This window comes from Crocuta crocuta, unplaced genomic scaffold, assembly GCF_008692635.1.
Source record: "Crocuta crocuta isolate KB4526 unplaced genomic scaffold, BGI_CrCroc_1.0 scaffold13, whole genome shotgun sequence".
Classification (NCBI taxonomy): domain Eukaryota; kingdom Metazoa; phylum Chordata; class Mammalia; order Carnivora; family Hyaenidae; genus Crocuta; species Crocuta crocuta.
In genome coordinates this window covers 8,854,616-8,880,207 of record NW_027530007.1, presented here as the reverse complement: position 1 = coordinate 8,880,207, position 25,592 = coordinate 8,854,616, and the positions used below count along the sequence as shown (strand labels likewise).

The 25,592-nt window shown below is 61.2% G+C and overlaps 1 protein-coding gene and 1 long non-coding RNA gene across 3 annotated transcripts in view; one reads left to right on the top strand and one right to left on the bottom strand.

Moving 5' to 3' along the window:
• The first annotated feature begins 12,770 nt into the window (after nt 1–12,770).
• Nucleotides 12,771–25,592, top strand: part of TTLL10 (tubulin tyrosine ligase like 10) — a 30,858-nt gene continuing 18,036 nt past the window's right edge. The window contains exons 1-2 of one of the 2 annotated variants that reach the window (XM_077763946.1): nt 12,771–12,863; nt 25,268–25,333. In XM_077763946.1, the coding sequence (XP_077620072.1) occupies nt 12,861–12,863; nt 25,268–25,333 (69 nt within the window). In that variant the 5' untranslated portion in view covers nt 12,771–12,860. The remainder of the gene's footprint in view (nt 12,864–25,267; nt 25,334–25,592) is intronic. The other variant, XM_077763948.1, reaches the window with a different exon arrangement.
• On the bottom strand, nt 17,573–25,515 carry LOC144231454 (uncharacterized). Its single transcript, XR_013335086.1, has 3 exons — nt 25,422–25,515; nt 25,248–25,325; nt 17,573–18,634 (listed from the first exon to the last, which is right to left on the bottom strand). It is a non-coding gene; the product is annotated as an uncharacterized LOC144231454 (long non-coding RNA).

Below are 25,592 nucleotides of genomic sequence, written 5' to 3'. Positions count from 1 at the left end.
TCAGACAAGGGGCCCCTTGGGGGCTCCGGTAGCACCTTAGGCACAGGGCGAGCCCCGCCCTGAAGGCCCAGGGTCCCCGCACCCTCGCTTCACAGTGGTGAGGGCGCCTGGCTGTGCGAGTCGGGCTCTGTCCCCTTCGGGATTGCCACAACCACCACCTGTCCCCTGATGCCGCCTTAGCTGATAAATATGAGGTTTCTGGATGGTTCTTTCTCCACGGTCTGTAAGGCAGTCGGCTCAGACTTGATCGGGGACAAGGCCAAACCAGAGACTGGTTCCAGAACAGTTTCCCAAACAGGCCACTGACTCCCCGAAGCCCTCTCAGAGGAATCCCGTAGTAGGAGCCAAATGCCATGGCCTTTCCCGGCCCCTTGCCCACCCTCCATGGGAGCAGAAGGGGCCTTCTGCCTTCTTGCTCCCCATCACCCTCTGAGAGGTACCTCCCAGGTACCTCTCCCCAAAGCCCACAGAACCTTCTGGCCACCTTGAAGCAGAAAACCTGGGGACACGACGTCCCTATTTCTGCTTGTCTGCAGATGAGCATCTCCAGGGAAGACTTGGCTGTGGCTCCAGGACCTTCCCCCTGGCTTGGGCCCCCAGAAAGTTAGAGTGGCCTCACCCACAGCACCCCTAGTTTCCTTCTTAGAGGTCACCCCACACCCCTAGACAAGCCCCTTAGCTCCCTGCACCCTGGAGTCGTATTAGAATCTAACCTGGGACACAGGACAAGGCCTGTGCTCCCAGTTCCTCCCCAGCTGGACCTTGAGAAGAAGCCCCACAGGACAGGCCCCCACGGGAACAAGACAGAAACAACCAGGAGGCCACCCAGGAGCAGCATGGGGCCTCCCCAGGTGGGACCCCAAGGAAAGGATGGCACAACCTGGGGTGACCTCCTCGTTGACCTCACCTGGCCTCATGGCTGACCCTCTCCTGACCTTCTCACCTCATCTGACCTCTTTGCGGTCAGATGACCTCTCCTCACCCCACCTGACTTTCTTGCTGACCCCACTTGACCTTGCATGACCTTCACACCGACCCCACCTGACCTTCTCCCCCTCCTTCCTCTGATCAGGATTTCCTGAGCCTTCACTTCTTGTCAACACTGGGGACACCTGGGGGTTCATGGGGCCCACAGCCTGCTGGGGGGTGAGGTGCCCTAAGTTTCAGAGGCTAAGCCGTAAGACAGAAGGCGAGCATTCCAGAAGAGGAGCAGCGTGTCTCCAGCCAGGGAAGCCCCCAGGAAGGCTACGGCTAGAGGGGGGACAAGGCCGGGAGGCGGGGTCGGGTAGAGCCAGAGAGAGCGGTCAGTGGGCAGGGCGGCCACGTGGGGTCTCGCTGTCTCCCGCAGCCCCCCGAACCACTGAGGACCTCGGGTGGGAGTGGCCCGGAGAGGCAGCAGCAGGCAGCACCGGCTCCCCCGCCAGGCACCGCGCTGGGGCTGTCGCTGCTCCCGTACCACCGCTGAGGCTCGAGGAGGCCGAGCGGGGCTGTGGCTGCAGACAGCGGGCTCTCCTCACGCATGACCGTGACCAAGGCTGGCAAAGGCAGGTCGGGGGTCGGAGAAGAGTCCACAAAGCAGCACAAGCACTGCAGCTGAGCCAGACCAGGAAGGGGGGGGGGGTGGCCTGGGGACATAGAGGCCACAGACATTCATCCTGGCAGGGCCTGGCGAGCCCAGGGCCCCACTCGGAGCACTGAGGGTGAGAGAGAGGCGGGACATCCCCTGGGAGCCCCCCCCCCCCAAGCACTGTCTGGAGGCTGGTGGGCAAGTTTCCCCCACCCTGCAAAGGCCCCTCACCATCACTTTAGCCCAGCTGTGGGGTGGGCTCTGGCGCCCTACCCTCTCCCTTGGATGTGACCATTTTCACTCAAATTAGATGCTAATGCCAGCTGCAGCTGCTCGATTTGGAATTCAAATCTGGACCCCACACAAATGCTTCTGCAATCCTGTGGCCCCTGGGGGCAGGGTGGGGCCCCAGGAGTCAGGGTGGCGTCTCCCCAAATCGGGTTCCCCAGGACACAAGGTCACCCCTTGCATCTGGCACCTTCCAAGGTGTGACAGACTTGTGCCTGTGGTCCTGGGCCGAGCCTCAAAGCGGGCTTGGCTTCCTGCTCCAGCTCCTCCTGCGAAGGCCAGAGCCAGGCAGCCTCTGCCCACAGGAGAGGAAGGGGGTCAGCACCAGGGTCAGCTCCAGGGCCACTGTTCAATAAAGCCAGCCCTGGTTACAAGTTGACCTTGGACATTTTGCTGTCATTTTGCCACCATGTGGGGAAGCTCACAGTGACTTCAATGGTGCCTGGTGCCAGCCTGGGAGGGGCACAAAAACCGATGCTGTTGGGTCCTGCACCCAGGACCTTACCCTTGTCCTCCGACCCCAGAGTGCTGGCATGCCCCCTGCCCAGAGGTGAGCGCCCCTGCAGTGCACCTGGAGACCTGGACAGAGCAGACACCCCAGCGGCATTCACTCATCCGTTCTGCCATCTGTGTGTGTCACCTGGTCCCCTGGTCCGCCCTGAACAAAGCCCCAGCCTGGTAGTGAGACCTGCATCAGACTGTGCACGTGGTTGGCAAATAAGTGCTGGGTAGAGTGTGGGCCCTGCTTGGAGTTAGCAGGTGTCTGGGCCTCACTGAGAGGAAATACGTGACCAAAGAAGCCAGAGGGTGAGGGGCCACGAGAAATCCCCAGGAAGAGGCCGGGAAGGTGGCAGGGGAATGGGGTGGTGATGTGGGCCCGGCTGTGATGGATTCTGAGCCGGGGGAGGGGGCGTGCCAGGGAGCAGGGGACGATGTGTCTCCACACTGTCTCTGTGCTGCAGGGAAGCTGAGCCTACAGCTTTTGAGGGCAGTTGCAGGGGCCAGTCAAGATCACAGCACTGACCCAGGAGAGACCGTGGTGGTCAGAGCAGGCAGTGACACAGGCCAGAAGGACTCCCAGGTCTGGGTGCCCTGAAAAGGTCCAGCCAGCTCTCCTAAGGGCTNAGGCTGTTCAGTCTGGGGAGCAGAGAGGGTGTGGGGGAGGGAGACAGAGACATGGACAGACTGGGGCCTGGCCAGATTAAAGGTAAGGAGAAATGACCGAGGACAGGAGAGGGGGGGGGTCCCTGGAAACCAATGAAAGAAATGCTGCCAGGTGGGGCGGCTGACCAATGGTGTCAGAAGGTCAAGGGCAGGAGGTGGAGGGCAGTGGCTGAGAACCAAGTGCCGGAAGTGGGCAGGGGGAGGCGGGAGGAGACCCACAGCCATCAGGGCTCACTCTCCAGTGGAAGGCGCCCAGCTACCGGGAAAGACATGTGTTAGGGCTGATGCTCAAAGTGTGGAAGGGAGGGAGCCAGGCTGGCAGTCCCACCGGCCGGAACAGACCCAGGTGATATGACAGAGGGTATTAGCGAGGTGTGGGGGGAGGGCAGGGGGACCACCTTTCCTTCAGAAGAGCCATGAAGGAGAAAATTGCCAGTCACGACCACCAGTGAGCAAAGCCACAGCCTCTGCTGTGACTGCGCCAGAGGCACACCGCCTGTCAGACCCCTGCACGGAGGCACTCCATGCGGAAGGACGGGCCTGCAGCCTTCAAAGGGGTCCAGGCGTCAGGGAAGGGCCAAGGAGTGTTCCGGACTTACTGAGACTAGGGGGCACCACAGCTCAGTGCAATGTAAGGTCCTGGGTCAGACCCTTTGGGAGGACAGCACTGGGACATCAACAGGGCCTGAGGCCAGCGGGAGGGCGTAGGGGCAAGTGGCGAGAATTCCCGGGGTCCGTGGCTGTGTGGCGCTTTGGCGGGGGTGGGGGTGTCTTTGTAGGTCAGGGGTGAGGGGCATCCAGCCAGCAACTCACCCTCAAATGTCCTAGAAGAGCACCCAAATCTGCACGTCGAAGCCCTAACGCCTCAGTGTGTTGGTATTGGGAGGGGGGCGTTTGGGAGGAAATCAGGTTAGATGAGGTCATGACGATGGTGGGAAGAGTGTCCTTTGAAACAGAGGGACAGAGAGCTCTTCCCTTTCTGCTTGCACACACCAGCACGACAAGGTGCCATCTGTGAGCCAAGAAGGGGCCTCGCCAGACACCACATCTCCTGGCACCTGGATCTTAGACCTCACAGGCCCGGGAACTGTGGGAAACACATGTCCGTTGTCTAAGCCGCCCGGTTTGTGGCGACGCGTCACGGCCACCCAGGAGGACTGAGACAGTATTGTACCTGCAGCTTTCCTGCGAGTTTGAAATTATTTTAAAATAAAAAGGGAAAAAATGCCACAAAGGAAAGACTTAAGATAAAACAAAATAAGGTCCCAAACATGGCTGGGCCCTCCCCAGGCTTCAGTCGGCCTCTGGCAAGAAGGGGGTCTTGGGGAGTGAGGGAGGAGCCCTGTTCTGGGAGATTCTGGAAGCCTGTGGTGGAGAGGGGCTGGGAACTGGGGTTCGGGGCTGCAGTTACTGACACCATTGAACAGTTAGGACCAGTGGCATCAAAGAGCAGGGAGTAAAGGCATCCAGAGGTGCAGGTGATGCGTGAGGAGGTGATGACGGGAGGGGAGCACCAGCAAGGGGGGGCTTTGGGAGCTTGGGGGGCCCAGTACCACATGGGGGTGAGGCCAGGAAGGACCTGGGAATCCCGAGTTTGCAAGAGGTTGGTTTGGGGGCTGTAGTGGTCTCGGGGCTGTGAGGGTTAGGAGGGCACCTGGTGCTCCCCCTGAATGAGGCAGAGGCCTGCGGATCTGGTCTGAGACCCCCACCCCAGGGTGCCAAGTGTACACCGGAGGCTCTTCGCTGCTGCTCTAGACCCAGCTGTGTGGTGGGGAAACGAGGGCCTCAGTGGGTCTGCTCTGGTGCAAGAGCTACAGGCCCTTTTCCAGAGAGTTCCGCAGAGCCAGGGGGTGGCGGCGGGGTCCTGGGGCTCCCTATCCCGCTTCGTTCCCAAGTCTAAGGCTCTCCTTGCATCTGGAAGACAGGAGCCCCTTTATACTAGGACTCCTTTCCTGAGTGCCCAGGGTGGGGCCGACGCCTGCGGACTGTGGGCTCTCAGGGCAACATGACATTCATAACCCTCCAGCTTTGGCCAAGGCTGGGGTGGGCGGTGCCAAGCCACCTGTCTCCCTGGGCAAGTGTGTGACCTCGGGCCTCTGGCCACACCCTGTTTGTGCAGCCAACACAGATGCCTGGGCCGTGTTGCACATCTGGGAAAAGTTCCCCGGGGCCCCCAGGCTCCCTGTTTCTTCCTGAGAGGCCACTGAACCACGGGGCCCGGCCCCACCTAAGCACCAGAACCGAGGCCGACTTGGCGTCGGCCCCGCAGGGCAGGAGAGGGCAGGCAGGGCTCAGATTCCCAGCAGGTGGAGTCCGGAGCACCTGCAAGAGTCTGGGCTGCCCGGTCCCCGCAGGGCAGGCAGGGAGTGACGCCTCAGGAAGAGGGCCCCCACCCCCGGGGCCCTGCTCCGCCAGCACTGTGGGCCCATGGACACAGAAGGAGCCAGGATGCAGGGTCCCCCCTGAGCATCCCCACCTGCCCACAAGCTCTGGCTTCACCTTTGCTGCCAGGGCCAGAAAAGGTAGAAGGAAGGAAGCCTCACCTAGGGTCCACCAGCCCCTCAGGCTGGCTCTGTTTGGGGCTCTCCATGCCTGGGGCCTGCTGAGCATGGGCTGGGGTCCTGGAGCCCCTCACCACTTCGAGACCCCCGGGTGGAGGCTGATCTCCTGCTGGGTAGGTGGTTCCTTGCAGCTGGTGGGGGGCAGGGTCAAGAGCAAGCGGGTGGCCCACCCAGCTGTGCAGATGTGATGTCCCCACACAGCCCACAGGGGAGGACAGGGCCCAGCCTTGCCTTTCAGTCACTCAGCAGCATTTGCTCCGCGTGGACGCTGGGCGCCCTGTCCTATCCGGGGCCTCACACGTCTGGCCCCTGTCGTCTCCCTCAAAGACAACGGGGAGGCCAGGAGTCTGCCCTGGCCACCTGCCAGTTATGACCAGGAACTACGGCTTTGGTGACCTCGCCGGAGGTGGGGGCTGGGAGGCCGTCCCTGACGGAGCCTTGGCCTGACTGGCCAAACCAGTGGGCATTGGAAACAAGGGCCAACAGAGAGGGAGGCCAGGGGTCAGCAGGGCAAGGGGTGGGTTGGCTGAGGTCAGAGTGTGGCAGGGCTGAGCCGGCCCCCCCCCCATCGCCTCTCCGCAGCCTTCTCCAGCAGAGGGGCTTTGAGGGGTCCTGGGCTGAGGGGCTATGAGGGAGACAGGGTGCAGACCCTCCTTGCTACACCAAGGCCCCAGGCCGGTGGTCAGTTCCTGTTCCTTCTGAAGGACAAAAGGGCCGCCCACCAGCTGCTCAGACCACAGGCCAGCCTTTGCTCAAGGCCTCTGGGAGTGCTGGGTACTCGGACTCCAGGGCTCCGTGGGGGCCGGCAGCTGGCGGGGAGCACCTGCCCCACTCAGGCCCTGGGTCTCCAGAGCGCCCTCTGGAGGTTGGAAGGGAGGGAAAGAGGAGGCCAGGGAGGTGGGGAGGGCTGAGCACATGCTGGGTCTGCATCTTCGTTTCCACGGCTGCTTCAGCTGCCCCGACTTCCCCGCCCGGCTCCATTCCGGAAGTTCTGTTTCTGGCAGGTGCTACCTGTGAACCCACTGAGCCCCCGGAATGGCGACTGGGGGGCACTTAGGGCCCACAGCTCCAAGATTCCTGGCACATCCTTGGAAGGGTCCGTGGCTCGGTCCCAGGGGTTTGGTCTGGAGGTACCGTTGTCCAGAACCCCTCAGCTCAGGATGTGCTCGAGGACCCGCCTGTGTGCCCCATCAGAGTCTGCTTTCTGATGCCGACCTCTGGACATTCCCATGGACAGGAAGGCAGAGAAGACTCACTGGTTAGATGCCGAATGGCCACCTGGTTCCCCGGGTCTGTCCCTCTGGGCTCTGCTCCTGGGGTTGCCTCTCACACAGCTGCCCTTGGCCTCTCCTGGGCCCCCTCAATCTCTCAGGGGCCGCACCCAGCAGCCCTTCCCGACATGGGCCTGTGCAGACTCCAGGTATCAGGGCTGCCCAGTGATGGTCCCAACAGACCACATGTGGGGGTCACCGTGAAAGCGCTGAGTGTCAGGCCAGAGTCCCAGGAACATTCAGGTCAAAGTAGACCAGAGGCTCAGGGTCCCCCGAGCTCCACACGCCAAACCCAGCCTGACCACAGGCAGGTGAGGGATGGAGGGACCTTGACAGCAGCCCTCCCTCACGGCCCCAGCTGAGATTTAGAGGGGGCCTCAGACCCAGAGGCCCCCAGCTCCATTCTGAGTACTGTCTCGCCTTAGGGCCCAGGGCTCATTTTTGGCACCCATTCCTGTCCCCATCTCAGTCTCCTCAGCTTCCCCTGACACCTCACTCATAGCAACCTGCTTCGGTTCCAGGCCACAGAAGGGACGTCTGCCAAGGTCACTGGCAGGACTCTTCAGAATGTATTTAAATAAACTTCTTATTTCCAATATTTTCAGATATACAGAGAAGTCACAAAGATAGTGCCAAGTTCCTACACCCCATTCCCCACACTGTGAGCATTTTACACCAGTATGAACCATCCATCGGTCCCAGCGAACCAATATTATCACTGTTGATACATCACTATTATCCAAAGTCCACACTTTATTCAGATTTCCTCAGTTTTCCCAAAATATCAACCTTCTGTCCCAAGATCCCGTTCAGGATCTTACATGACGTTTAGTTGTCACACTTCTGTAGGTCCCTCTGGGTTGTGACAGTTTCTCCCTTGTTTTTGTTGACCTTGGCGCTTCTGGGAGGGGCCGGCGATGTGTTTTGTGGAACCCGCCCTGATGTGTTTCTCGCGGTTAGACCGGGGCGGGTTTGGGGGAGGCCCACGGAGGTGCCCTGCTCTCCACGTCGCGTCAGGGAGACTCATCACCGCGATGTCGGCCCCGGTCACTCAGCTACAGTTCCGCCACCCACGGGAGCTTTTTATTGTCTCGTGTTTTAATTCCGATATTCTTTGAGTTCGAATGCTCGCTGTTATTATCATTGTTGTGTAACGTGAAAATTTAGATGGACCCACGTTTAACACCTCAAACCTTCTCCCTGGAATCGCTCTCCTGCTGATACGTGCGCTCGCGGATCTTTTACAGACGCTGTCGGTGGCAAGTTTTCCCAGTTCTTCTGGCTTCTGTCTGTTTTGCTGTGTCCCGTCTCTGTTCTGAGGAAAGGCTTTCTGGTTGGTTGTTACTTTGGGTTCTTCTTCCACTGTCATGTTTCCATCAGTGCTGTCCCCACAGGGGCAGCCACCCCCTCTGTTGCCCGGTATTGTTTTACCCTGGCTGCTTTTAATGTTTTGTCCTTAGTTTTCGGGAGGGTTCACTCGGATGGCAAGGCATGGGTTCTGTTTATTTATCCTACTGGAGGTTCACTGGGCTTCCTGAATCCGTATTTTGATGTCTCTCAACAGTTCTGGAAAATTTTCAGACACTATCCTTTCAAACATTAATGTCTTCTATCTCCTCTTTGAATTCTGCATGTTTTATATATACCTATTACCTATATATCTTACCCTCCTTCTGTAGTTTTCTTGTCTTTTTTTTCCATTGCTAGTCTCCATACTGGACATTTCTTCTTACCTATCTTCCATTCCCCAATTTTCTTTTCAGCTACTTTTTTAAAAAAGATCTTTAAAAGATGGGGCGCCTGGGTGGCTCAGTCGGTTAGGCATCTGACTTCGGCTCACATCATGATCCCACTGTTCAGGAGTTCGAGCCCCTCGAACGTTGGGCTCTGTGCTGACAGCTCAGAGCCTGGAGCCTGTTTCAGATTCTGTGTCTCCCTCTCTCTCTGCCCCTCCCCTGTTCTTGTTCTCTCTCTCTCTCTCTCGCTCTCTCTCTCTTTCTCTCAAAAATAAACATTAAAAATTTTTTAAGATTTTATTTTTAAGTAATCTATACACCCAGTGTGGGCCTTCAACTCTGACCCCAAGATCAAGAGCCTCCAACAACTGAGCCATCCAGGTGTCCCTTCTTTTCAGCTCCTTTTAACCTGATGCTAAGCCTGTCCATAGAGGTTGTTGGGTTTTTTTTTTTTTAATTTTATTTCTAGGAGAGAGAGACAGACAGACAGCGTGAGCAGGGGAGGGTCAGAGAGAGAGAGGGAGTCACAGACTCTGAAACAGGCTCCAGGCTCTGAGCTGGCAGTCAGCACAGAGCCCGACGCGGGGCTCGAACCCACGAACCACGAGATCATGACCTGAGCGAAAGTCGGACGCTTAAACGACTAAGCCACCCAGGCGCCCCATGTCCATAGAGTTTTAAACTGTGGCTGCTACATGTTTTCATTCCTAAGGGTTCATTTGGTTTTTTTAATCTGCTATATAATTATTATAAGTTCCAGCTGCTTGCAGATATTAAACTTGTTATCTTTTTCTTCTTCTTCATAATAATTTTTTTCCAGCCTGTATCTGATAATTCCCAAATCTGAGGTCTTTGCAAGTCTTTCTTATCTCTGTTGTTTCTGCTGGGTCTTGCTGACGGTGTCTTATACTCTAGCATGGCTGGTTATCTTTGACTGTATGCCAGTCATTGTACTTGAAAAGTTATTTGTAGGAACCATTTGATGCCTGGGATGAAAGCACCTTCTCGATTTGTTTTCCTTCTGCCAACCACCAGGGTCCTGCCTAGCTCGGGACCACTTTGACTTGAGAAAGATCCATGCAGCTTGAAGTAAGCTGCACTTACACTTCATTTTCAGTGGAAACCTTGGGGCTCCCAGCTCCCTGTGGGGAGGGTGTCCTGTTAGACCCATACCTTCACGTAGTGGGGACCCTGAGCTTTCATTTCTGTCCCCCAGCTTGTCAAGGCTGTTAGTACAATAACTCTCATCTGACCTCACAGGACAGTGGCCTTTCTGTGCGTTTGCCTCTCAAGGCCACGATTTTCCAGAGTAGTAGCCTGACATGCCCTTACCAGTTCCATGGTTCACCAAAGCTTTTTAAGATAGCTTAGTGTTTTGGTTGTTTTCCGTGAGGAGGTTTGGCCTGAGAGCCTCGGCCTCCCACTGTTGCTGAGAGACAGCCCAGCACTGGCCACATTCTCCTTCACGGGGCTCTCTCTCCCTCTCACTCCTCTGTCTCCCCTGTGGGTCCACCGCCCACTTTGCAACCAGGAATCCTGGGACTCCTCCAAGCACGGTGGACCCTGACTGTGGCCTCCATTCCCACCATCAGCAGGAGACACCAGGTGTATCTCCTGCCTGGGTTCTCTGCTGACTTCCAACGGCCAGTGTGGAATCTCCACTCGGAAAATTCCCACTCCAGTTCCCCTGCCTAATCGGAACTAGCGGTGTGAGCTGAAACCACAGGACACTGGGGAAGAGTGTCCTGAGTCCTCCCCAACTTCCAGGTGTTGGGGTGCCCAGGACCCTGTCCTCGGGCCCCTGGTCTCTACCTGCACCCGCCCCCCTCCCATGGCACTAGCACCCTGACCCACCGCCTCCCAGAGATGGGGAGACTCAGAACGCCCTGGGCTCTGGTGACCCAGTAGAGCAGAGATGCCGAGAAAACAGAGTGACCAGTTGCCAACAGGCCAAGTCAAGCAGGTCTGAGGGCTGAGCAATGGACTTGACACCCTAAGGCCCCTAGGGACCTCAGTGCCCGTGGCTGTGGAAGACTGGGACAGGTTCTTGATGAGTACTTAAGAAGGAGGAAATGGACAACAAGAATCAGGAAAAATAGTTACCAAGCAGAAGGCTGTGTGTAAGAACAGTGTCACAGGTTTCCAGACTTCTGGCCTGGTGTTGTCTGGGTGCCATGACCAAGTGTGGCCCTTGGGAAGATGGGTTCAGGGACAACACGGGTGCTTCAGGGCCTCAGGCAGCAGGGGTCAAGGTCAGGACTGAGTCGGACTACAGGAGCACGCATCAGAGTTCGGAGGGCCTGGGGGTGCCGAGGGTGTCACTGCCAGGCCCTGCCTGGACACTGGGGCCTGAGATCACTGTCTGGGGCAGGAGAGTGGGGGAAGGGGTGGCCAGGACATATCCAGGAGATTTGGAGAGAGGTCCCCAGTGCGGAGCTAACCTTAGCCCGATGTGTGGGCAGGTCTGAGGCCTCAAGGGATGACCAGGCTTCCCGCTGAGCTAGGCAGGGCTGGAGCGGTGCCTCGGGGTAAGAGAGGGGTTTTCTGGCCGTCGCCCTTGTGCTCGGAGCCTGGAGTAGCAAGCAGGTCCCTGGGTCCTTGTCTCAGGTGAGCAGAGGCAGGGCTTGAAGGGGTGGAAATCAGAAGGTGGGTGAAGAAGGACCTCCTCGGTGCAGCATCTAATTTCAGCAGGCCCACCTGCTTGCACCAGGCTGTGCTTCTCCGTCAGCACAGCAGGATAGCGCCCCAGGGCCAGGGGCAGGAAGCCAGGCTGCTGGGCAGGTCTGGAGTCCGGGTGCTGCGGCCCCACCCTCTCCGGAGCACAGTGCTTCTGCTCAGCCTCCCTGCCGGGGTGGGGTGGGCGGGGTCAGTGAGCTCAGAGTGGGAAGGGGGTGTTGCTGGGAAAGACACCACTGGGGGACCCTGAGAAGGCAGAGCCGGTGCCCTGTGGGGGGCCCTTGTCCTGGGCAGCACCTCCAAGTCTGAGCCCCAAACACAAGGATCTGGCTCTGCTGAGTCTGTGACTTGGCCTTCTTTCCAGTTTCTAGGGCAGTGCCCGGGGGGGGCCCATCCAGATCCACACCCCCGAGAGAGAGAGAGAGAGAGAGAGAGAGGTGACTGGTACCGCTTGCCCCCTCGCCTCCCGTGAGGGGCCCTGACCCCAGGGACAGCTGCCCAAGTGGAGCACATGTCCCAGGTGTTGCTCTGCGCTGGCCAGAAGGTGAGTCAGAGGAGCCTGGAGCTGCCGGACACCAGCCTGTGCAGAGGAGCAGTGCGGGGACCTGCACAAGCGTCTCTGAGCTTGGGTCCTCTCAGAACCCAGAGCTGGCCACGTGCTGGGAGAGTCCCCCGGCCCCCTGATCCAAGGCTCTGGAGGCTCCAGGGCCCTCCCTCCGCCCCAGCGCAGCCCCAGTGGGCTGGCAATCCCCTGGCGCGGAGGTCGGAGTCCCCATCAGCCCAGTTTCCAGGCCAAAGTGGGGCCCTGGCGGGTGCAGAGACCCTGAGGCCATCTGTGGCTGGCGGCCAGGCAGGAAGTAGCCGGGAGCCACAGCACAATGGCCCTTTGTCCCGCTGCCCCGCCCAGGCAGGCCGTGGGCACCGGGGCTGGGGGGCTGGAGGCGGGGCCCCCTCAGGCCAGCTCTGCCACCACCAGACTGTGTCCCCAGCATGAGGGTGGCCTTCATCACTCTCCCAGGTCAGGCCTCCCTGTCCCTAGAGAGCCTGTGTCTCCTGTCCCACCCCGTTCCCGCTGCCATGGCAACGCCCGCACCCAGCAGGTGGGCTGGGCCAGAACCTTTGTCTGGTTCTCCGTGATCCTGGCACAGAGTGCAGCTGCCGCCCTCCAGGCCGGGCCTGATGTGCCGTGCGGGGTGGCCCCAGGCACCTGGCTGGCGCCTCTCCCATGGAGGACGCCAGAGGCTCCAGGTCCGGCCCCCCCCCCACATGCCCTTGACGGGTGGGGGTGTGCTGCCCCCAGAGAGGCCTGTGTGGGCAAAGGCCCCAGGCCTGCCCTGGGCAGGAGCTGCTGTCCTGGGGCCGCCACGAACTGGTGGCCGCGCTGGCTGCCTGGCCAGGAGTGACCGCCCCAGGCTCAGGGTCTTGAAGCCGGCCCTCAGCACAGTTCAGAAGCGCCTGAGAGTCGCAGGGCCCGGCCCGTGCGCCAGGCCCTCCTGGGGCCCCGTACCAGCACAGGGTGGCAGACGGTGCAGGTTCCACGGTGTGACTTGGGTCATTTTTACTCCCCTTGGGACTCAAGCAGAACAGGGCAAGGAGAATGGTGAGTATCACGGCCGGGTCAGAGAACAGGTGCTCAGCCAGACCAGAACCTTCCTCTTCAAAGCGACAGCCAGTGGAGACAGTCAGTGTAGGTTTCACTGGCCGGGAGCCGCCTGGCTGTGCGGCACAGCGCCTCAGCCCCCCCCGCCCCGACCTGCGCTGGGGTTAGGGCTGGGCCTCCACTCAGACGGAGCCCAGCTGCTGCTCGGCCTTCCCGCTCCTGGGCTAGGAGCACTCCTCCGAGACACAGCTTTGGCCGGAGGGGGCTGCCTCTTGCAGGACAGAGAGCTTACTGCGCCCTTGCCCGGGGCGGAAGAGGGCTCCTGCCCGGGGCCAGCACAGCGCCCTCCCAGGACAGCCACTTCATTCAGCCTCTACAGAGAACTGTGTGGTCTTTGATCACGAGTCAGAGTTCACTGTGATCCAGGTGTTTCCGAGGGTGGAGCCCTGGAATCAATGGGAAAGGACAGTGTCGTCCTCGCCCGGCCAGCATTAGGGCCAGGTAGTCAGGCCAGGCCAGGGGCCGCTTCAGTAGCCACAAAGGCAAAAGACAGCCACCACCTGGGCCTGCCGCTCGGCAGGGGTTCCCTTCTGCCTCCCTCTAGGTGCCCTCCTCCCTGCAACGCTCTTCAGGGGACTGTCCCCTCCCTGGCCCTAGTGGGGCTCCTTCCCTGCGGTCCCAGACACCAAACCTGAGTGGGGCCTCACCTGGTCCTCAACACATCCCAGTGCCTGGGCTCCGCGAACACTGGCTGCGGCCTTCTCCAGCCACCCCTGTCCTCCTGGGAGCTCCCGAAGTCTGGCAATGACACACCGTGAGCCGCGACCCCACATCTCCGGGCAGAGCCAGGTGGCTCTGAGCACGGCAGCACTAAGCTGTCCCGCAACCAAGCAGACAGGGCAGTGGACGGAAGGCAGGGTGTGAGCCTGAGAAGGGGGTCAGCAGCCAGCAGACCCCCCTCCCGTCCAACAGCAAACGCCTCAGTCTCCCCCAAAACATGGATGCCACTGGCAGGTGCATCCTGACCCCGGCCCCACCCAGGAACAGACCCCCTGAGTGGGCATTGGGTGGGTGGGGCTCTTGCCAGTCCTGAAAGAGGGGAGTGCCTGGTGGGTCACCTAGTCAGCACTGCCCTAGGGGCTGGAGGTCAGAGGGTCAGAGGTCACTGATGCCCCCAGGACTAGCTTCCAGATGCCCCGCTGGGGGCCAGGGGCACCAGACCAACCCCTGGCTGCCCCATCCGAGGTGAGCCCTCCTGGTTAAGGTGCCCCCACCCCCAGCACAGCTCTTTTGGGGCAGGAGGCCAGGCTGAGCTTGGCTGGGGAGTGGACTGGGGTGGACTGTGGACTCAGAATCCCACCCCAAGGGACTTCAGGTTGCTCCACTGGGATCCCCTGCGTGTGGGGCCAGGAGGCCATCATGGAGGGTGGCCAGCACCCCCTGGAGCCGTCTGCAGCAGCCACCCTCCTGGCCATGTCCACCCCCGGGACAGCCTTTGGGTCTAAAGCCCAGATCGAGTTCAGAAAGACGAGGCCCCACAAAGCCCAGCTCCTGGGCTGGAGCGAGCCGGAGAGCAGGCAGCCCTGGGGACAGGCCCTTTGTGATTGGGAGCTTGAGGCGGAGCTACCAGAGTTTGCGATGGAAAACAGTCGGGCCCTTTGGGATCTCCGCTGGTGGGGCTAATTACAGGTGGGGCTGCGTTTCCTTGCGGGACTTTCTGTGGGGGTGCCCTTGGCCCACTTCCCCAAACGGGGGCCAGGGCCCTGACCCTCCCCACCCTGCGGCCGTGGCCCCCAGACCCTCCCAAACCCCAATGTGCAGTCCTACATCCCTTAGCCTAGGGCTTCCAAAATGGGGGTGAGCAGGGATGGCCACGGCCTCAGCCCCCAGACCAGCCCCCCACCCTCCAGGAGGGCTCCTCTTCCCGACAGCCTCACTCCCCCAGCATGTGAGTCTATGTAACCAACACCTGTCCTGTTCCGTGGCCTTCTGTCCTAGGGGTGTTGCTGGGGGCACCCAAGGGAGGGATTCTGAGAGATTCAGGCAGATGGGACCCGTCCATTGCTGCCACAGCTCAGGGCTGGGGGCCCAGAGCTGAGGGGCAGGTCCAGGCTCAGCCCTCTGTTCATGGAAGCCACAGCCGTTGCCAGGGCCACCCCTGGGGCAGAGCAGAGGCTGCAGGGTGTGACCTCANAGGCGGTGCCCAGGGGCCAGGACAGTAGCTGCCTCCCGGGCCTCCCAGCAGCTGGCCTGCACACTTCACTGCAGCCCCCACGGCTCTGCTCCCTGGTTTTTGTTCAAGCTGGGCCCAGGCAGGCGGGCAGGCGGGCTGGGCGAGGTGGGGGCAGGAATGTGTGCGGGGCCGGCCGCCCGCCCTGCGCCTGCGTCACGTCGCTGCCTCCCTCCTGGCCTATGGGAGCCCGGGGGACACACCTGTTGGCGGCCAGGAGCAGAGATTGGTCGGCAGGGAGCAGGCACCTGCATGGGGCGGGGTGAGGCCCTACATGTAAGGCGAGCCCGGGGCCACCGTCTCTTCCCTGCCCTGCCCTTCACAGCTGCAGAAGGACCCGGCCACAGCTTCCATTGTTCCCCGTCGCTCTCAAACTTTCACGAAAGACCAGGCCCGCTGTCCACCTGCACACGTGTGAATTTGAGTTTTTCCTTTGTGAGGAGCCTCAGCTGCGGGAGGCAGGAAGCTGGTTTTTTCCAGGAGGCGGGCAGCTGGCCTCCCAAGCTGCTCCAAGGTTGGATCCTGGTTGGGGTCAGGCTGGGCACCCAGGCCGCTCGCCACGGGCTCAGAGGTATTTGCGGTGACTGGTGCCAAGGCTTCTCTGATGGCTGTCCTGAGGCCTAGAGGGGGGTCCTGGGTGCAGGGACAGTGCCGGACGTGCTGGTCTGGCCGCCAGGCTGGGGTCGGGAGCGGCCTCCCACCCTCCTCCTCCAGGCGCAGAACCTGTCGGGGCAGGTAAGCGCTAGAGGTGGAGGCGGAGGAGTCTGCCGAGGCCGCCCCGTGGGGAGAGGCCCTTGAGTGGCTGACCCGGAGAGGACAGAGCCCTGGTGGCCGATGGGCTCAGACACGGGGAAGGGTGGTCCTTCCTCTCTGGGGAGGTGGGCCCTCGGGCCGAGCACGCCGAGTGTTGGATCCAGAGCCATCTTGGGCTGGCCAGGGCTGCTGGGGTCTGGCAGGCATGAGCCCTGGGCAGTGGGTGTCTTCTAGCCCTCCGGGGGGGGTGGGGGGCAGCTCAGGGTCACCAACGGTAAAGGGTTCCTGCCTTCCACCTGGTGACAGGAGCTTCTGGAAACCTGGCAAATCGGCCACTGATGTGACAGTTCCTGAGGTACCTTACTCCCCCAGAGCGGGGTGTGGGGAAGAGGCACTTGGGGGCCTGGGCCCAAGGGCACCCACAGCTCTGGCGGTGGGCTTCTGGAGTTTGCTCTTGACGGGAAGGGCTTGGCTTTGCCAGAGGCCACACTGGTGAGGGTCGGAACTTGGGGCCAGGGCCAGCCTGGCCTGGATTCAGGCCCTTTCCCACCCGCCTGTGTCTGAGGCGCCAGCAAAGCCGGAAGCACCTTGGAGAAGGTGTCGGCCGGACCCCTCCTGACACCATTACTCAGGGTCAGGTCCAAAGCGTTTCTCAAGGTTCTTACCTAAGTGCAAAATAGCAGCGCAGCAACGATCACAGCACACGAACACTTCATTCTGGCAAAGTATGGCCCTCGCTGCCTCGGCCGTGCACACCCAGCTTTGAACTTGCCGCGTGGCTACCTGAGAGCAGCTTTTACAGTCCAGATCGTTGGCTTTTTAGACAGTCTTAAAGTTTAGGAGGTGATAACATTGATGTGATGTAAAGCTAACTTCCTCTGAGGCTTCATATAGACTCCATTGTTCTGGAGAACAAAACTCTGAGGGCACAGGTATACAACGTGCTGATTAATCCAGTGGGGGCATTTTAGGCCTTATTAGCCTGAGCATCTGGAAAAATGGGGCGGTTTTTTGCTTTTTTCTAGTAGCCCAGATGAAAGGCTTACGAGCCAGGGCAATTGGCAGCATGGCGAATTAGCCAAAATTAGTGCAGAACATTTCATTTATAAAAGTGCAAAGCAAATGTAAAACAGGGACACAGTCCACTGTTAATTTTCCAACATTTTGGTAATTTGCAAATACTTCGTCTGCAAAACCGGTAGGTAAGAATGTTTTCGGTGAATCTGAGAGGGCAGCGGCCCAGGAATCACCCCCTCCTGGGGGTCTGGTTTGTTCTCTGGTTGGGGCAGCATGGNCGTGTGGACAGGCCCGGGCTGGGGCGCCCCCACCCCCACCGCCCCCCCAGCGGCCTCTGGGCCCCGCTGGCCCATCCAGCGCGGCACACAGAGGTTGGGTTTCAGCGCTTTGTTCTCCGTGCGGCCCTCAATGTTGATTAAGGCCCGTCAGGCAGGTTAACCGGCAAGTTAGTTTTTCACGCTGGGATCGCGTTCCCCACCTCACCCCACCCCACGCCTGCATAGGTGGGACCCACCGAGGGCTGGGCAGGTGGGGTACCCGCTCTGCAAAGAGGAGCCTGGAGGGTGCTGCCCGGGGCCTCTTGATTCATTTCCTTGATTTTCCCAAGCTGAGCCTGCTCAGAACGGTGATGATTAACCAGACCCCACATCTGGGAACACAAGGCCGGCTTCACCCCCTGCCGACAAGGGGCTGAGAAAGCACCATGTAGTCGCTCTGAAACAAGGTTTATTTTCACTTTTCATATATGCCCATCGGGGCTGCCACTCCTCCCTGCCCCAGGTGCAGGGTCATTGGGGATCTGGACCTCATGCTGAGCTGCACTCAGAGGCCAAGGCCAGGCACTGGTCTCTCCTTGTGGATTTACAGGTTCTGAGTTCAGGAAGAGTGTGGGATTCTGTCCTGGAACGTAGGAGGGGGCATTCTGCTGCCCACCCACCTGCCCCAGCTCTGTCTGTGCGTCTGTCTGCGTACCTCTTCACCTTCTAGGTGACTGTGTAAGGGCTGGTGAGCCTGGCTTGCGGCCAGGACAGCTCGGGGCCCGTGGGGTCTCCAGGGCCTCGGGTGCTCCCCGAGTCAGGCTGGCTCTGAGCGGCCAAGGACACTAGGGACACCCCAGCCTCTAGCTCCAGAGGCCACACAGTGGGAGGCCAGTCTGTGCACAGCGGTCTGGCTACAAGGGAGGGACACTGGGCCCCCAGCCCCCACCGCCTTCCCCCTGTGGCCTGGCAGCTGAGAGCAGAGCTGAAATTTAACTCAGCTCTGAAAGCAAAGTTGAGACGGTCTCACGTAGCTCAGAAAGAGGTGGAATTGCATCCCTAAGGCACACTGATTTTACCGGGTCCGTGGGACAGACCTGGAAAGGTGAGGTGTGGATCCCAGAAGAGGGGAGGGGGTGATGGGGGTACAGGGCAAGAGGTTGACTGCGGACTCCACCCTCTGGGCCTGGACATAGTCACCTGGAGGGTCCAGGCTCCTGTGAGGCCTCCTTCCCCCGCGGAGGACAGGCTTCTCACCAGTCCCCCCAACGCTGGGCCTGTGTTACCACCGTCAGGTCCTCTGAGAAATGCTGGCTGTTCCTGAGAACAAAGCTGGAGAAGCAGGTGAACCTGGCCTTGGTCAGACAGGTGGACGCAGTCTTTGTTGTGGTCAGCTGAGTGGCCTGGGGGGAGTCAGCAGGGGGCCCACACCCCCTCTCTACAGCCTCTGTGGGCGGAAGGTGCTGGAAAACTTGAGGAGCTGCTCTGGCCCGCTCTCCAGGTCCAGGTGTCACCTGTGACAGAGGAGGGGCGAGAGGGAGGAGCGGACCCCTCAGTCTCCCCAGGGCAGGGGCCAGGGTCCTCTCCGATCCAGGCAGGGCCCCAGGTGTGGGCACAGAGTGGTCCAGTTCCTTGACCCCACTCTGAACTCCGAGGACTGGCTGGGCCTGCGCTGGCACGGGGTGGGGGTGGGGGGCTCCTCCTGCGTTCTGTGCTCAGGCACAGGCTGGGCGGGTACCCCTTGCTCTCTCCTCCGGGCCCAACGCTGTCTCATCCTCGGACCCCACAGCCAGCCGCAGCCAGAAGCCCAGCGCCACGGAGCAGTGCGGTGGGCAGACAGACCCAGCCCTGACCTGGCCGGTGAGCGAGGTGGAGCGCCTGGGCCTTGGGGAATCCCCGTCCCACTTGCTGGGGCGGGGCTGAGAGGGCCCCCAGTGCTGTCCTGCCTCAAGAGCCATGGCCCACCCCGTCCTTGTCCCAACACCCTTCCACGCCCTTGACAAAGGGCACCAGGGGGCCGGGCTGGAGACAGACATTGGGGCGGCGTCTGGGAGACAGAGGCTCATTGTCCAGCCTCAGCAGCCCTTCTGGTTCTAGACACACTCACCTTCACCTGGACCCCGAGGGGGCAGGGCCTGATGTCCAGCCCTTTCCTCAGGACCCCTCTGTCCTTGCCTCCCGCAGGCAGGACACCCTGGCCCTCCTTGGGGCCGTGTCCAGAGCCGATGGCCCCGCCGAGCCGGGCAGCAGGTCACCCTGTGGTCCTGGCCCTCAGGGGTTTCCCGGTGCTGCAGCCCAGCCTCCCCAGGCTCCCCTGGGTCAGCCCGGCGCTGTGGCCTCGGGACGTCCAGGGCCGCTCCTGAGCCCCCACCCCTCCAGCTCCCCTCCCCACCTCCATGTCCTAAGAGGATGGACGTGGTTCTACCTCAGGCTGCTGACCACCCCCCCAGTGGGGCGGCCCCCAGACCCAGTTGGGGGCGGCCATCGCCATCTTACTGGGCAGCATTGGATGGTGTCAGGTCTCTAATACTGCCTGGTAATGATGACGGCGGGGCCCTGCACGCAGCGATGGGGCCGCCCTCCCCCAGCCCGACCCCAGGTCCCTCCCTTTCCCCACACAGGCCCCAGCTCTCCCACAGATACCCTGAGTCAGCCCACCCAGCCAGAGTTCCTCCATCCCCTCCTGCCAGGTAGGGCTGTGGGGCAGAAAGGTGACCCCTCCCCAGGGCCCAGGCATGTCTGAGTGCCCCTTCTTGGCCCCCCAGGGTGAAAGGTGCCCTGCAGCTGCACTGAGCACCGCCGCCCCCAGACAGCGGTCCCGGATTAGGACACTCAGGTATCGGGCCCTGCCCACAACATCCCAGCAGGTGCCGCCCCACCCGCCCCCCGGCAGGTGTGGGCTGAGTGGGCCGCAACAAAGGGCTCTGGAGGGCAAAGGCCCAGCCTGGGCCTCGGGGTGACCCCTGGACGGCCAGGAGACGGCTCCGGGGCAGGCGGGCCACCTTGCAGACCGACAATGTCTCCAGCCTTGGTCCTGGGTCTTTAGCCCCAGGTCTTGCTCCGGAGAAAGCAGGGAGGAACGCTCGGGTGTCTCCCCCCGTCCCAGGGGATCCACACCCCTTTCCGCCTGGACCCTGCCTGCACACAGGTGGGCACCAGGTGTCTGTCCCTGTCCTCGGGCCGAGTCTCACCTGGGCCTCTGTGGGCATCTTACCGGACAGTGCTGGATTTCTTGGTTTGACTCTAACACTGTCTGGTAACGATGTTCAAAGGTGACCCACCGCCTGCCTGCCGGGAAACGGCCCGAGGACGCACCCCGTCCTGAGCTCCTGGACTCCAACGATGGGCCAAGGCCCAGGGCTGGCTTGGGGCTGGGCAGACAGCCCGTCTCAGCTCTGCGGCCCGGCCCATGAGGGCAGCCTCCACCTGCAGGTGGGTACCCCTCTGCTGTGCCACTAAGCCCAGCCTGGGGACCCCTGGGTCCCTCCCAAGCTGAGTTCTCAGGGTGCTCTGACCCCCAGGAGAGACCATTAGGATTGGAACATCAGGACTGGAAAAGGGCCACCAGTCATGTTCTGGACATTGCCCTCGTCCTGGGGTCCTGGCCCGCACACCCAGCCCTGCCTGCTTTGCTCCAATGTGTTTGCTTCGGTTGAACTCTGAGGGCTCTCAGCAGAAGTGGAGACTGGGCCCAGGTCAGCAGCCACCTGAGGAAATGCATTTCCCGGCTGGTACAGAGCTGGCAGCAGGCAGCCCAGCCCCTTCTCTGCCCCTCCTGTCCTCCACACCGGGTCAGACGTCCACTGTGGCTGTCCTCGGGCACCCTGGCTGGTCCTCTGGGAGCTGGCCCTGCCCTTAGAGGCCCCAGTCAAGCGAGGCCAGCCATGGGCGGGCCCTCTCTCACACCAGGACTCTTACTCTGCGAAGGGGAACTCACTCTCTTGGTCAACCAGGGATGCAGGAAGGACAGCGGTGTGTCCAGGTGGCCTGGCCCAAACCCACAGCCAGAAGGCAGTAGACATTCTGTGCTGTTTCCCAACGAGAACAGAGTCTCCCCCTCCCCCCACCAGCCTCCACAGTGTCATGGTCAAGAATGAGAACATTGTCCGAAATCGGCGAGGCCAGGATGGCCCTTTGTTTTATCTTTTTGATCTGAAGCCAGGATGCCAGCCCCCAGACCTGCCCAGCTGACTTGCACAGGGGCGGCCCCTCCAGGCCCCAGGAACCCTACCCCGCACCGGGTCCCAGCCGGCCTCTTGGGAGGGAAGAGGGGTCTGCCCCTGGCCTCACTGTTATTCATTAACCAACCAAGAGCCATTCAGGAAACTGGCGAGGGTGCCACAGTGAGCATACTCAGGTTCAAGTGCAGGGAAACCAGGTCGCCGGCTCCGTAGATACACCCACAAGCACACACACCTGGGGGCTGCGTGCTAGGGTTGCCGCGGTTCAGGGCCACAGGAAAGCCCTCCTCAGAGCAGCCCCGGGACGAGGCGGGTCCTGGGAGGCTCCAGCCAGACCTCGGGTCACAGGGACTTCTGGGAGCCACTCTGCAGACCCAGGATGGTCAGGGGTCTCACTGCCTCCTCAGGGCGCTGCGGGATGGGCGGAGCACTCCCGTCCTGGAAGGCCTTGCCGCTGACTGGAGGCTGCCTGCACCACAGCCTGCCGATGGGCGTCTTACCAGACACGGTTAGATCTGGGTTCCATTGTCTAATACTGTCTGGTAATGCCGTCCATCCATGGCCTGACCGCCGCTGGAGGAGGGGCCCCGGAGGGACGCTGGGTGGAGGGCGGGGCCGTGGTCCTTTACGGGACCGTTGGTGGCCCTGAGTCAGGCAGCGCACACCTGCCCGGGCCCGGGACCCGGGTGTCCCCACAGGGCATGGGCCGCGCGGGACTTTCCCCGCCTCCAGACCCCAGAGTGGGGGAGCCCTTTGACCCCTCAGCGGGTCAAAATGGATACACAGCCATAATGGATTGTCTGTGAAATAAAGGGTGAGAGGTGTGGAGGCGGCTGGTTCATCTGTTCATCTCAGGTGTGTGGGTGGGTAGGGCCAGTCTGCGAGCAGGCGGGTGTCATATGCTGTTGGCTCCGCTGTGGGGCCAGAGGAACCCCCAGGGGCCGCAGCCAGCTAGCCCCCTGGAGCCCCACCTAGAGCGCTCTCACCTCACCTGTACCAGGCAGGGGGTCCTGAGGAGGACAAGACTGAAGTAGCCCCAGACCCCCAAACCTCCAACCCAGGGCAGGGAAGAGCACTCGGCCACCTCCCTGGGCCACTCTGTCCCCCACCCCGGGCAGCACCAGGACCCTGGAGGGGGCTGGAGTGGAGACCCTGCCCTCAGCCTAGAGCAAGCAGCTCAGGGGAGGGGTACCGGTCACCTTTGCTTCCCTTCCTGGGCCTCAGCTCAGGACCCCACCAGGTCCCCACAGGCCCATCCCTGAGGCTTGGGCAGTCAGTCAGGGAGTGGCCCGCAGGTGCCACACCATCATCCTGGGGTTGAAGGGCAGGCAGCCCTTAATCTTCAGCTGGTCTCAGCACCCCCCGCCCGCAGCCCGTCCCTGCTCCCCTCTGCTCTACCCACTGAGGCTCATGGAGACATCCTCTGTCTAGAGCTATCCCCGAAACCAAACTTCTGGATGCTGACCCCACCTTCAGTCTCACGGCTGCCCCCCAAAGCCCCTTCTTTCCCCTGAGAATTCCAAGTAGGTCCTAGGGTCTGCGCCCGGCCCAGGTGCTCTACAGCCCGAGTCAGGGAAGAGGGGACCTCTGGGGGCCCTGGGGGAGGGCTGCCGCCTTTCCACCAGCTCCACTTCCTGAGCACCTTGGCCAACTTTCACAGCTCTAGACGCCGGGGAGGGGGGTGTCCCTGAGAGGGGGCAGCAGGTGCTCCAGCAGGCGCAGTGAGGCTGGGGAGCAGGACACGTCAACTACAAGGGCTGTCAGTGTCGAAGAAGCCAGAGCAATCCAGAAGGCGGTGGCTGGGGGTGGGGGAGGGTAAGAGCGGCCCAGGAAGTCCGCTGGGAGCAGATGGCCAAGTAAGGACCATGCGGACACCTTCAGGGGCCAAGCAGAAGTACCAGGGGTACCAGAGGCCAGAGGCTGCATGGAGTCCGACAGGAGGCCTTCCTCGCCCCAGCAGAGGCACCAACTCCCCACCCACCGCTGGGCTTTTCCCCACGTTCCCTGGACCACCAGCACGCCCCCCAGCTCAGAGGCCCCCAGCTGCCCACCTGCCCCCACGGTGATGGCAGGTTAATGATGCACAGTGACGCGTTCGGCCCCAGGCCATTACCATCGTGGGAAAGGCTGGGGCGGCACCCACACCATCCAGTTTGTCGGGTTATTAGGCAAGGTTTTGGAGTTTGAGCTCTTGTGTCAGTGCAGGCAAGGGGCCACCTCCCCGGAACACACAGGGACCCAGGGTGGTGGGCTGGCCCTCAGCCTCTGTGTGGGGTCAGGGAGGCCTCTGCACAGCGGGGTCACCCACAGGACACTCAAAAGTAAGGAGCGGTTTAAGGGGTATGTCAGCCTCCTGGGGCCGTCATAACAAATGCCNGTTAAGTGACTGCCTATGGGCACACAGCTGCAGGCTATGGAGCAAGAGTCTCCTGGCCTTCCCAGTCTGTTCTTCTGTGCAGAAGTCTGGAGTGGGGACAGGGGAGGATGTCCCTCTTCTTTGGGGACAAAGAAGTTACTTGGTCAAGGCTAGATCTTCCCTGTTCCATAGAACACTTGTCTGTGATTCTCTAAAGCAGTACCATCTACAGGCATCATGAATTTAAGTTCCCTGCATTAGCCTCCTGGGGCCGTCATAACAAATGCATGCGAACTGCAGGGCTTGAAGCAACGGAAGTGCCTTCTCTCCCCGTTCAGGAGGCCAGAAGTCAGAAAGCAAGGTGGGGGGCGGGGCGCACTCCCTCCAGAGTCTCCAGGGGAGGGTCCTTCCTGCCTCTTCCGGCCTCTGGTGGCTCCAGGCATCTCTGGGCTCGTGGCCACACCACTCCAGCCTCTGTCCCCCATCTTCACGTGACTTCTCCTGGGTCTCCGCTCGTTGCCTCCCTCTCGGGAGGACGCTGGCCATTGGATTTAGGGCCACCAGATAATCCAGGAGGATCTCATCTCCAGACCCTTAATCACATCTGCAAATACCCCTTTTCCAAGTAAGGTCACATCTGCAGGTTCTGGGGCTCGGGACATGGACACATTTGGGGGGACACCATCTAGTCCTACAAGAAGCAGGTGAAGGCACCCTAAGCAGAGACACACCCTTGAGGCCCACACAAGACTCTGGAGGGTGGCAAGGCCACGTGGCTGCGGTAAGGGGAGGTGAGATAGAGCATGCAAAGCATAGGGAACACAAAAACCCTTAGAAGGTCAGGCCCTGGGGTCTGGGCATGGATTTGGGGGTCTTCAGAAGGCTCGGGGGTGATCATGTGGACGATGCAAGGCCCACATGGGGACTGTGCGCATAACGCCCCTGCTCCAGCCACAGGCCCACCCCCCCACCTCCCACCAAGGGCCCCCTGACTAGCTCCCCACGGAGCCTGACCTCCTGCCCCTCCCCATCCACCTGCTTGCCTCTGGGCCACTGGCTGGCTGTTGCCCAGAGACGGTTGCCAGGCCACCACTGTTGTTTCCCCGGCAGAGGGCTTACACCACCTTGTTGGGCAGGTAAGAGGGACAGGCAGGCCACCAGCAGGGGTCCTCGCTGAGTGTGAGGGCTGGGGCTGCCATCCGTGCCCCCTCCCCACCTGGCCGCCTGTGGGTTCTCTCAGTCTCTCTGCCCAGGAGCAGAAGGGAGACGAAGGAGGGTCAGGAGAGGGGCGTCCTGGCTGAGATGAGCCCCCTCTGCAGAGGGCCCACCCCCCCAGCGCCACAGCGTGAGGGTCACAGACCCCCAGGCCAGGCCGCAAGGGGCCTGTCTTCTGGGGGGGGTGGCTCCTCAGGACAAGCCCCTTTGCCCAGGACTAGGGCTGTCTCCTTGGACCAATTCCCCGAAGGGCGTCCTCCCAGACAGCCCGCCCCCCGCCGGGAGGCACCAGCCCATCGAACAATGTCAGCACCCGCCGAGCACCCCGTGATGACAGACGTGTGTCGGGGAGAAGACGCGTGGCAGGGCACTGACCTCCTCTTGTTTCCTTGAAGGTTCACCAGGGGCTTCCTTCCATCCTACCCGGGTGCTGCTTCCGGCCGCTCTTTTTACCTGACCAGGTAAAAAGCTTATTTCGAAATTTACTCTAAAGTCGAGCTTTCGCCTGCCCCTGGCAGCGCTGTCCCTGCGTCCGCAGGCCGTACGTACGTGCAGTCGGTGGTCATCCTTTGCTGCGGGGGCTCCCGTCCTGTGACTCTTGTGATCAATGCATTGCGTGAACATCTTTGAGCATAAAGCTTTGCATCTGTATTCAGAATGACGTCCTTCAGAGAAACTCTGACAAGTGCAAGCACTAGAGAGAAGGCTCGGGGGGCCGGG